This window comes from Tenrec ecaudatus, chromosome 7 (genome assembly GCF_050624435.1).
Source record: "Tenrec ecaudatus isolate mTenEca1 chromosome 7, mTenEca1.hap1, whole genome shotgun sequence".
In the NCBI taxonomy this organism is placed as follows: domain Eukaryota; kingdom Metazoa; phylum Chordata; class Mammalia; order Afrosoricida; family Tenrecidae; genus Tenrec; species Tenrec ecaudatus.
Window position 1 is genome coordinate 136,320,624 of NC_134536.1, and position 12,537 is coordinate 136,333,160.

The 12,537-nt window shown below is 43.0% G+C and overlaps 1 protein-coding gene across 3 annotated transcripts; it reads right to left on the reverse strand.

Annotated features, from left to right (window-relative positions):
* Positions 1 to 4,175: 4,175 nt before the first annotated feature.
* On the reverse strand, positions 4,176 to 11,356 carry LOC142453660 (serine/arginine-rich splicing factor 3-like). 3 transcript variants are annotated; one of them, XM_075555190.1, is made up of 7 exons: positions 11,248 to 11,349; positions 9,489 to 9,673; positions 8,509 to 8,716; positions 7,620 to 7,754; positions 5,315 to 5,353; positions 5,006 to 5,092; positions 4,176 to 4,909 (listed from the first exon to the last, which is right to left on the reverse strand). In XM_075555190.1, the coding sequence occupies exons 3-7, from the start codon at positions 8,712 to 8,714 to the stop codon at positions 4,882 to 4,884; spliced, it is 495 nt and encodes a 164-aa protein (XP_075411305.1). In that variant the 5' UTR covers positions 8,715 to 8,716; positions 9,489 to 9,673; positions 11,248 to 11,349; the 3' UTR covers positions 4,176 to 4,881. The 3 variants fall into 3 exon arrangements, with proteins under 3 accessions (XP_075411305.1, XP_075411307.1, XP_075411306.1); XM_075555192.1 differs by having other exon boundaries at positions 9,489 to 9,739; XM_075555191.1 differs by lacking the exon at positions 9,489 to 9,673 and having other exon boundaries at positions 11,248 to 11,356.
* Between the last annotated feature and the right edge of the window lie 1,181 nt (positions 11,357 to 12,537).

Below are 12,537 nucleotides of genomic sequence, written 5' to 3' on the forward strand. Positions count from 1 at the left end.
CCACCAGTCCCTCTGAACAAAAGGGCGTCTACTCTGCTCTACAAGGTAGCTACAAAGCAAAATGGACTCAATGGCAGGGTAGAGTGTTTTCAAACCAAAGGGCAAATGTGCCCCAGCAGCCATCTGTCTGGACACAGAATTACCTTGTGTCGATGTCATTTAAATTATTTTTTTTTTAAAAAGACCTGTAGTTAAACCTATCAACTTGGTTTTTTTTAACCTATAAAATTTTAGGAGTAATGAAGTCTTGATACACACTAAACCTGCAGAGTAAAAATAAGTTAATGACAAAAAGGAAAACTATCGTATGACCTCATGAGGAAGTTTTAAAGACCTTTCATTCCTTTTTAGCCATTAACTTTTGAAGCTTCCTTGTAGTTCAAAAACAAAAGCCAAACAAGGCATATATACAGAGATCAAAGTTTAATAATAATTATCAGGGACAGGAGGGAAGTGGAAATGGAAAATGTGGAGGGGAGGAGGGGAGACAATGGTGCTGAACCACAGTAAGGGCAAGGTCGCACAGCTCACTGTTGTAGTAGCGGTCAATGTTGGTTAAGTTAAAAATAGAAGCTGGGCTGGCTGGCTGTGATTTGTGACACTAGTGTAGGTGCTAAGACTTTCTATGCACTAAGGGTATCATGATGTGAAGCCTTTTGTTTCTGTCATGTGAGTCTGCATACTTCTTACGGGGTTTCCATTTCTCTAACCCACTAGGTTCCCAAAGTTATTTTGCCCTACCATTACCTTCTCAAAAAAAAATTTTGTGCCCCCGTAACTAAAAGCATTTGTACTCTAGCCCACAAACTAGGATATGTAACCATCTCCTTTCACAGGTCCCTATGATTCCAGAGCCCTTCTTGGTTACAAGCCATCCATGCTTTAGCATCTTCCTTCAGGATTCCATTTTAAATGCATAACTTGGGACATTAGGTCTGCAGGGCCAAGACCAGCGTTAGAAGAGGTGGATTCCCAATAAAGCTCTTGGGGGACTCACAGCCAATGACAGGATACAACTGCCTCTGTGGGTTTTTGAGGCCCAACTTTTCACAGGAGTAAATGTCTTGGCTGTCTCCCAAGGAGTGGTTGGTGGGTTTGAAAAGCTGACCTTGTACTCAGTCTTTTTGTGCTCCCATAAAAAAGGTACAGCTGATCCTACTACAACCCACTACATCACCTTCTGATTCATGGAAGAACAGGAGGCGCTCTTCTCAACAACGCAGACTTCTATTAACAAGCCCCCATGACTGTTGTGTGCTTTGAGAACATCTATGAAGATCAATTACCCTCTGCCTCCTTGGGAGTCCCAGAGTTTTCATAACCTTCTGAGACAGACCCTTTACCTTGAAATCAACTTTGGAGCCTTCCCAACATTCTGGCATAGTCAGGGTCCAGTTTTATGTGGGGTCTCAGTGCCATAAACTCTGTTCCCCAGGCACAGAAAGTATCAGTTACAGCACTCTAATAAAATGAAGTAGATTGCTGAGGACTTGTGTCTACAGCCCCGATGCAGATGTCTGGGATCCTAGTAGCAATGACTTGAATGCTAGTCCCAATATTTTCTTACTTCTAGGGCAAATTAATGCCTTAATGTCATGATTTCATGGCACATCCCAGTCAATAAACCTAGGTGGGGGGAGGGGGGTGGTCTACTCAGCAGTGCAGTCCTTGGGTCTAAAAGCTTGCAAGCTGCCAGCCAAGGCACAATACGGTCAGTCACTTGCAGTGAAAATAGCAGAAAGCAGTATGTGTGGCCAATTGAGTCTGTGAATGGGCTCTTTGCTAGCAGAATTGATGGTGCCCAATTAGTATTTTGATAAAAAATTCTTGTAAGGTGGTTTCGAGTCTTTGTTAAAACGTAACAGAAAGATATTATGGGAACCTTTTGAATCCTGATCAAAAGGGGCAAACACACAACAGAATTTCATAATTTCTGGAGTCATGAAGGGTCAATCAACCCTGGAAACAATGACCCTGAGAGATCTTTAAATCTTAAACTATATCCCCTGACAACATCTTAAATCAAATAAGCTGGGCTTACCTAGTTTAGTGTTTTCCTTGAACATTATGCTTTTAAAGTGTAAAGACAGCAACTCCAAGGGTTCAATAGGAACCGATGAGGGCCAGACATTTCTGTGGACGCATGACTCAGAAGACTTAAAAAGGGTAAACTGAATTTGAACATGATCGAGGCTGCTGAACCGTCCATGTCAAACCAGTATGTTGCTGTTTAATGAAATAAATTTTAGAACGCCTTTTAATTTTTAAAAAGCCAAGTTTCATCCCACTACTCACCAGAAGTTCAATATGCGTTACAATGGGGTCAAGACCTTAACTATACCCACTAGTCAGTCTCAAATCATGCTCATGGTAATGAACATAGACCAAATCAATGCCAACCCAGGCTCATCAGCAAACTGTGTTTTACATACTAATGACCCAAAGTCACGTTTAGTTCCAGTATATGATAAAAGTGTCATTGAATTTCCCTAATTGTAATCTTTATAGGAGCAGCCCTGGTGTAGTGAATCACTAAATGGCAGGTCAACAGCCACTCAAGAGCAGAGAATGTTTGTGCTCTCATTAAAAATCTACAGCTGAACCTACAGAGGGTGGCTATAAGCCAGTGGTGTTATTTTTTATATCCTCACAGAAACATTGCCTTGTCTGTCCTCCAACTGCCCTACTGGCTTGGTTCGAAACATCTGGTGATGCAGTAAACTAGCCTATGAGTGGGGTCTTTTTCTCTTGGTATGTCACCCTCCTTCAAGACTGGCTGTCGTCATGGAGATGCTGGTTTCCATATAGCTCCAACAAGTAACCACTACACCACCACTAGGTAGAAGGGTAAACCACCCTAGAAAACTGAGCCAATGTGCTTACGAGCAATTGTGTCCTGCTCACTGTTATGATAAACACTATTCTTGACCCAGGGCTCTACAATGTAAGGTTTCCCATCCACACATAGGCCTCTACCACCTATGGAAGCCCTGGCCTTCTCTCATAAAATTTTTCTGGCCAATTTGCTTTCAAAAAATCCCTCTTGGCTCAACTGAAGCACCCATAATTAACTGATTATTAACACTCCTGTTAATATTTAAACAAATTAAAAAACCCTTAGTCTTTTAAAAATTATCACAATTTTAGGCGGAATTTGTGACTGCTTTCAGTAACCTACAAACTCAGCCCTTTCATGGAGAAATGAATACTGAAGAAACCCCCTCAAACTCACATTTCATACTAGCAAAGAATCAATTTAATATACCATGACCCTTTCTGTAGTTACTCACCTTGGCTTTCTCCTAAAATGAGGGATAGAGATATGAGAAAATACCTGAAGACCAGAGGCCCCAAAAGCCAGAGCCCCCAATAAATCAGCAATCTGACACCAACTTTCCTCCGAGATTTGCAGGTTTTGTTTTAAAATGCCCTTATGAAGGGAACGCAATGCAATGACTTATCTCTTACGTAGGACAGTCAAAGGAGCATAAATCCAAACTATCTTGACAGAGCACATTTAAGGAAACTAAGCCACAAAACGGTTGCATTTTCATTTAATCTAATTGCACACATATGTGAACATTACAGTTCCTGATTCTTAGAGGAAGATTATGCATGCCTCCAATATTATATTATGTTTCTTCACGTTTACATTTGAACCATGTGAAATTTTACATCATGATGGATTAGTTCAGAATTCCCATGCAGCACCTCAAAATTACGCTCTGAAGCAATTAAAAAAGAACTAAAGTTTTCATGCTACTTGAGACTGTAATGCGTAACTTACTTGGTTACAATGTACTATAAGTCACTAAAAGCTTAGAAATAATGGTGGTTCACTGTATAGTGGACTCTGAACTGGTTTCTACTAACAAATGGTTAACTACTAAATTACTTGGTAACAACTAAAATTCATTTCAAAGACTAATCCAATGCTTCCATTGTTTCTTAGAAAATAATGTAACCAAAAAAAGAAAATAATGTAATCATCTTTGACAGACAAGAACTGTGGCAGTGGATTCAACTGACTAGTTTACACATTATGCTAACATTTTATTACTTCAAAAGCACTTTACAAGGAAATATGTAAGTATGGCTTCCAATAGGAATGTTACACTTGGACTTGGTACCAAGCTCATAGATTGGAGTTTTGTAAGGAAAAACAGGCTTCCAAATTAAACAATGTATAAACCAAAACTTTAATCCCAAAGACATCCACAAAACACATTACAAATGACAGCATGAAAACAAACCTTGCACAGTAACTGTAAGTTTAGCTGTACAATGTACCCTATTAAATTGGCAGAACATTGGCTCCTTAGATAGCCTCCGTTTTCCAAATGTTACAAAATACTTATTTGTATACAGCAATAACAAAGACTTTATGACCTAAAGCAAGAGTAAAAAAAAATTCCTTAAAACTTGAATCAAATTCAAAATGAACTGAGTAACTTCTGCACACTGTTGAAGACTAGGTTGGATTTATTAAAACCTCTAACCTACTTTAATGGTGCAGCTACTTACTTTTATCTGGTGGCTTCTATGTTCTAAGCTGCTCAGAGACTGCTCCTTCCACGACAGCTGCCTGCTTTTCCCAGCCACCGACAAAACACAACCTGCCAACGTTGCCACTTGTTTCCTCAACATTAAAGCATCACACTTTAGCTGGGCGAGACTCAGAGGTTTATTATCAGTCTTATTCAAGACTTACTGAAGTTCAAAGCAAATTCAATTTTGTGTGGAGACAAAATTCCAACTGCTAAATATCTTTAAAACGCACCAAGGCTTCTGAAGACTCAAACACAACGTGACTTGTCTGTACACTCCTGTCAAATGATGCATTTCCTGTACATCCTACGCTCCATCTGCAACTCCATCTTCTCATTTTCTTTCATTTGACCTAGATCGGCTAAGAAATAAAACAAAACAGTAAGTCACCGAAACAGCTTCTTTTGAGAGAGACGTTTTATATTTACATTACTACATTATCAGAGATCTTTCTTACCTACGAGATCTTGAGAAGGAGCGTGACGGCTTGTGATTTCTCTCCCGAGACAGTGATCTCTCTCTTCTCCGGTCTCTAGAAAGGGACCTAAACAAGGAGCCAAAATTAGGGCCAGCAACAAAATGGTCTCTAACCGAGGTTTTTAAAATACGCCAAGCTGATTCATTTTGAAATTAACCACCCAGGATTTATATGCCAGCCACACTGATTCAAGGTCTCCTACACAATTAGTCCTATCAATGCCCCAAGAACAAAGGCAAAGCTGCTCTTTTTGGGAATCTAGCCCCCACAGGAGGCAATTTTATTTACCTGCTCCGGCTGCGAGAGAAGCTTCTCCTCCGAGGAGATCTAAAAGCAGAAAAGGGAAAATTAGGCCACATCGATTACTACTGATGGCGAGAGGCCATTTCCCAACTTTCAATCTCACTGTTGGACCCAGGAAATGTGCCAAAGAACTGGCACCCATTGTCCAAAAAAAAGTAAAAGATAATAATAAAAGAAAACTATATAAACTCATTAACTTTAAAACAGAAAGAAAAGTATTTTTTTAAAAGGGGGGGGGCCAAGTTCAAGAACTAAAAGCTCAAAGTGAAAAAGGCAGGTAATTCCTACCATGAATTCACTTTAATCAAGAATGCTTCACAGCAGATCTGTCCAATGCAAAATTTCAGGTCAAGCTAAACTCACTACCCAAACACCACACCAAAATGTAGTCCCACAAGTAGTTCCAAAACAGTACCATAAGCCAGTATTTGGAACCCATGCAACCCACAAGTCCATGACAAGACTTAGGTACCAGGTGGAGGGTGTAAATTTGTGAAAACGTGCTACTTGTTTACATACTGATGCCTTTATTCAGTGCTACATTAGAACTGCATTTGTGATTGTCACATTTAAGGGTGTACTTAGGCTTATCCAAATTACCTTAGCTTGCTCGGCCCACTTTACCCCAAAAATTGTTTTTAAATTTTGAAAACTGTTAGTAAAACCATTTAAAGGTGATAAGGATTCAACAAATTTCTGCTAGAAAGGTAAGCTTACTGGTTAGATATATTAAAATTTTTAGTTTGGCATCTCACGCATGCAAATAAGTTTCACTTGGAAGTCTAGTTACATTATGAGTTCCCTATCACCCTTAAAAGTTTTATTCAAGCAATATATATGTACGTTACCATTCAATTATGCACAGCCAGCCTTTGATCCAGAAAAAGAATTACTTTAAGCCGCTTACTCCTTATTTTAACCAGCAGTAAACTGTATAAGCAGGAAAAACTTACTAGTTTTGGGTTTCAACAAGCTAGAAATGGTGAGGTGAGGCTGCCGGACTGACGGCCAGGAAGAATTTGCTGAAAAGGTTTTGCCAGATGTTGCGTTGGATTTAGTTGGTTGGCGAAGGGGGTGTTGTGGATTTTTCCTGCTTTTTGGTTAGCCGAAGGCTGCTGCTGTAGTTGTTGTGAAGACATTTGGTAAATAAACAGCTGAGCTGATTGGCCAGGAATGTGTGGGCGGTCGAGGTGGCTGCTGCCGATTTTGGTTAAGGTTGGAGAGAAGGCTGAGAGAATACAGCATGCTCGGGAACCAAAGGGCGGTGCAACCTGGCGACTGGCCATGCCTGGGTCATGTGAAACGACACCAGCCAAGCTGAATGGGGCGCGCTGGTCACATGACGCTGAAAGGGGTAGTTGACTGGCTAATGCAGACTCAGAGGGTGGTGAGAAGAGACATGATGGTGACTCTGTAACGGGGTTCATTTTTATTAATAGATGGACCAAAAAGCACAAAAAAAATGAAAAACAAGCCATCAGTACAACCATCTATCAGCTAATAAATACTCTTATTAAGATGGGCAACAGTGTGTTGTTTTCCAAAATAGCAAAAGGGGCAAGATTTTGAACTCCTTTCTCCTAGGAGGACTGCACTCACCAATAAGAGGTAAATTCAGTCCTGCAGAAATTATTTTGGAGGTTTGAGGAAATGTGGAGTTAGCACCCAGACAATACTGCCTGGTCCAAGAATGAAGCCATTTCCAATTACAAAAAAAAAACCCCAGGAAACCAACAACCAAAAACGTAACCAAAAAAACCCAGAATGCTCTCCTATTTAGGTTTCAGGAACAGGTGACTGGGAATACTTCTTTTAGCCCCTTTAATAGGTCAGTGACTATCATATTTCAGAAGGATTTCTACTTTACCAGTTGTAACATTAAAACAGTTGTCTGTTTCATAAATATTACAATCTTGCTAATAGTAGAAAGCACATTTTTGTGAAGAACCAGAATTGAACGCAAATGTTGGTTATTACCGAGTCAAGAAATGGGAAAAGGCCTAAACTGAAGTATAAGGGAAGACCTGGAGAGATGCAACTAGAAGATGAGCTAGAAGACAGATCCAAGATAGAAGTCATGAACTGCCAACATGAGTGCCCTAGAGACAAAAAAAGCCAACACTCAGCACAACTCGCATACCCCAAATCTACTGTCCAGCACAGTGCTGCTGCATAACCACCTCAGATTCTTCTTCACAATATAAGTGTAAAACCCATCAACAAACTTTAAGAGAAACACTTGCTTCTACTAGCTATGCCACTACGCCTTTAAACACTCTCCCTCAAGTACCTGCGGCGAGGGGGAGGGCTTCTTCTCCGATAATCATCTCGAGGGCGACGACCCCAAGAGGGAGGTGGGCCACGATTCCGACTCCTTTTTTCACCATTTGACAGCTCTACTCTTACTCGGCAGCCACACAGTGTTCTGGAAGTGTCAATAATAAAATCTCAATATATCACATTAAAATCCCTAACAAGCAGCAACCACATTTAAGTTATGCTGTTTCCAGTTCATTAATCCTTTTAACACGGATGTGTAAGTTCAATAGATCCTGTGTTATTTCAAATCAAATTTATAGCAATTATTTTTGAAAGTACTAGTCACAAAAGAAACCCACTTCTTTTAACTGATTCAATGTAAGACCCAGCTTAATAGGCTTAATTTTTCTGAAAAATCCTTCTGCAGTAGTTATGTTTGTAGTGTCCCCAATCTAGTATACAAATATCCCTCCAGACAAAAACCAGTGGTTCTTAAGCATTTGTCAACTTCGATCTGTGAGAATACGGTAACTTGCAACCTGAAGTTAATTCATTGCATGTTTCCTGTTCTGCAATCTGAAGAGTACCAATTCATAAATCCTTATTATACCTTTTTTAGAAAATGCAAAAACAAGCCCTTATGGCACCAACCATCATGCATCTATAAAAATTATCAGCTAGCTTATAACTACATAAAATCCCAAAAGACTTTGGATTTACCATTAACCCTTTCTTCAATGGCCTGCTGGGAAAAAATGCTTTTCCTCCCTACTTTCACTACAATTGCCTAAGGACCCCTTTACAGAAAAGGACCAAGTAAACCTCCAGTAACATCAATTTGGGTTGACAGTCCACAAGAAGTCATTTACAGCAGACAGAATCTAAATTAATCCAAGTGACAGTTCCTTACATTAAATTACCTTCCATCCAGCTCTCGAACAGCATCGGCTGCATCCCGAGGATCTTCAAATTCAACAAAAGCAAAGCCGGGAGGGTTTCTAGCAACCCACACACTTCGGAGTGGGCCATAATACCCAAAAGCCCGCTCCAATTCGGTTTTGTTTCCATTGTTTCCAAGGTTACCTACGTAAACCTTACAGTCCAATGGACAGGAATCACGATGCATTTCTGTAACAACAAAAAGGGAATAAAATGGGTCATCATTAATCAAAATGTCTGATACCATACACATGTGAGAGAAATTCCTTAAAATACTAAGGGAAAAATTGCGCAAAAATCGGGTAATATGGTTTCCTAAGGTCAGGGAGAGTAGATAGGTATTTTGTTTAGTTTTCTCTAAGGGCCATGGAATAAAAGCAGGAAACAGATGAAGGCTGCACAAGGTAATGGTAACCCAATAACTAAATTGTACATAAAAAGATGCTCAAAAAAAAAAAAGATGCTCCATTATGGTGCAGGGGAAGCAAAAGGGCTCAAGTAGAAAGAAAATAATGGCAACATATACAAATGTGCTTGATACACTTGATGTATGGATTGTTAAGAGCAGTTAAGAGACCCCAATACAATTATATATATTTTAAAGAATGCTGAATTAACAAAGGTTTTGATACACAAAGGGGCTTCAGAGTGATTGTGTACAAATCTAAGCACTTTTGAATTCCAATTTTCCAGCTCCTTCATCAATTTTTTAAAACCTCAGCCATACATGCAGTTATTAAAAATATAAGCAGCTTAAAAAAAAAGTACCCTTAAAACACTCACCTCTCCAACCCTTCAATCACCAAGTTTCCCTCCCAAGACCCCCAAACCCCACAGGCATTGAGTGAAACCCTACATAAGAGGGGACTCTTGTAGCCTCATCTTTCCCGAGCAAGAACCAGTACAAATTGAGGGGAAGACTACTTCAGAAATGAAACACTGAGACACATTTACTACATACCATCTGGGCACTGGGTTGAGGGGCCCCAATGACGCTGGAGCACAAGGTCTGGGGAGCTTACAGGAGCCTCCCCAGATGCTGGGCAGAAGATCGGGCTATCAAGTGCTGGCTGTAGGCCTCGGGACACCCTTCTTTAGGTCGCTAATCAATGCAGAAGCTGTGGGTTTTGCGAACCCAATCAGGGACTGGAACAGTTAACCCCCCAAAAAAGGTATTAGAAAAACAAAAACTGGTCCACAGCACACCTGTCACTGAAAAACCAAATAAATACAACAATAAATTGTTTAAGAAACGTTAAACCATCAACTGACATAAATCATCTTTCTCAAGTCCAAGACAAACGGCACAACTTTACGTTTAAAAACCACCACCCGGCAGAGGGGAGTGGGGAGAGAAAGAACATGAGCAGCCGATATTAAGGCCTCAAGTAAAAGGCAAATGTTTTGAGAATGATGATGTCAACAAATGCACATAAGCGCTTGATACAATGGATGGATGGATGGATTGTGATAAGAATTGTAGGAGCCCGCAATAAAATGATTTAAGGAAAAAAACACCCACCACCCTGGCAACGCTAGGGAAGCTTCCGCTTCAACCAGTAAGAATTCTAGCAGTACGTGCCATTTAAGAGCCATAAGTAAAAATCGCTTCAATAAGTTTAAAAATTCCTACAAGAGCCCAAAGCATTCGGACACACACTGACCTTCATCGCGTGGGAGCGCTTACAAACGCCGCCAATCCACCAGAGGGGCCTCACAAAGAGCAAGGAAAACAATCCCTCCACCGCCAAGCCCGCGTTCCCACCTCCTTTCCCAAGAGCCCAGGGCCTGTGCTACAACAGAACCATGGGAAAGGCGAGCAATCCAAGCCACGCTAGAATACGATCGACAAACTATTCGTGATCGATCGATGGGAACGGTTCTGGGCTTTGGCCTACGATACACCCCCGCCCCCCGAGGTTGGTGGTTCCAACCTGCCCGGAGAGGCCTGCTCCCCAAACAGCCCAGCGGACACCCGCCGGAGCACAACTCTACTTCCCTCACGCGGGGTCCCCACGAGCCTGAACCCCCCGCGCAGCACGCTTTCAAATGGCGGAAAAGCCCAAAGCGGAACGCAACCCAAAAGCTTTTCTAAGCACCCCGTTCTTCTCAAAGCTACCTAAAATCGACAGATGTAAAAACCCTAACCCTCGCGTCCCGACACCACCTAGCTATTGACTCTGGCCCCGCAGCTGTGACTCCAACCCGACCGACACCAGGCTCAGGCGACGTGCTCGCGCCCGACTGACAGACGCCCGCTGGAAAAGGGGGCTCTGGTCCCCAAAGAGACATCCACGTCTCACCCCCAATAAAGGGAACGTGGGAAGCAGAGACTGACTAAGCAGGGCGCGCTGCGACGCTCCTTAGCGACCGGGGGGAAATTCCTGAAGGAACTTCCGGAGGTAACGAGCCCCAAAGGCGCCATCAATCCAAAGGCCGCGGCCGGGCGCCCTCCGTCCCAACACTGCGGTGACGCACCGCCCCGACCCCTCCCCCCGAGCGCCCCACAAAGGGGAAGCACAACCCCGGCACCCCGAAGCCAGGCAACAGCCTCCGACGGGCCCGCCAGCTCGGCCGCCAGCCCGCGCACAGCGTCACAAAATGGCGGCGGCGGCTCTTTGTCTCCGTCTGGGGCCGCCATTGGGCTGGGCCGGCCACACCTTCGAGACTGTAGATAAATACGGTTTCCCGCTTCCGTCTTTCCGTCTCGGGCTCCTTACCGAAATCTGGTCTCGCAGACGCAGAGGCTTAAAACTACACGCGCGAATGGGTCTTCTCCTCCGGCTCGCCCCCCTCAGCCTCCCCGGAGCCCCTGGCGTCCACGAAATGGCGGCCCCCGGCCGGCCCCTAGCCGGTATTTATACGGCCCGTTGTAGTCACGGGATTGGATGAGCTCAACCAATGGGAGGCTGAGAGCCGCGTGACGTCGTGGATGCGAAGGCTGCGGGGCGCATTGTTGCCTGGAGCGCGCGGGGTCCTCCCGCCGAAACCCTGGAAACGTGCCCTTAGGCGCTCGCCAACGCTCGCGGGTCTTTTCGTCCCTCGAGGACCCCCGAAGGACCCCCGAGTTACCCTCCGGGCTCGCTTTCCTCCCCAGAGAACTGGGGTTCAATGAGCAGCCTCCTCCTTGTCCCACCCAAATATTCGTGCAGGCTTTTCCAACAAGGAGCTAGGATTTAGGCCAAGTAATGAGTTGCCATTTTTGAGCGTTGAGGCTAGCCCTAGAACCCAAAGAAACGCGTTTATAAGCTGACATCGGATTATGCCAAGTTAATTGATTTACAGAAACAGTTGGATCTGAAAATTCTGCCCAATTGACTTTTCCCCCCTGCTTCCCACCCAAGTAGCAGAATTTGACAGGGAGAAGGTGAGAGTCAACGCCAAGGTTTCTTGAATGTTTATCAGGCCCATTAGCCAAGGAAACCCGTCTGAGCAAACAAACAAACAAACAAAACAAGCAGGAAAGGGGAGTTCCTGAAGACTGAATTTCAATTATGGGCCCCTAACAGAGAGGACTGGAAAGGCCCTATGGCCTGCCTGTTGCTCTGGAAGGGAGCTATTCACCGTCTTTCAATGTTTTGCACGTTCCCTAGGGAGACACAAGAACAACCCTTTGGTGAGAAATACTACAAGTAGGTTAGAAAAATCACCGAGCTCTCCCTCTCCTGAAGGGTAAATCCAGCCAGAAAGCTTGTCTGATGCTGACAAATTAGCTCCCTTTTGATTTATTAAAATTTATTTAAGTCTGCCCTCAAAGAAAATAAAAATAACTAAGAATCTGTACCTTCAGTCGTTTCCAACAATGAACTGAAACATAGGCTCATGAAGATGGAGCTTTGGGCAATATTTCTTTCAATTATAGGTAAGTTCTCCAAAACCCAACTCCAGGGCAACTATCGACACATTCTCTTAATGGAAAGATACGCCCATCTTTTCCTGATGTTTTCTCTCTCCTGCTTGTCTTCTTTTAAAGTCTCCCCTTATTCTACTTCTAAAAGGTTTGTCCTTGG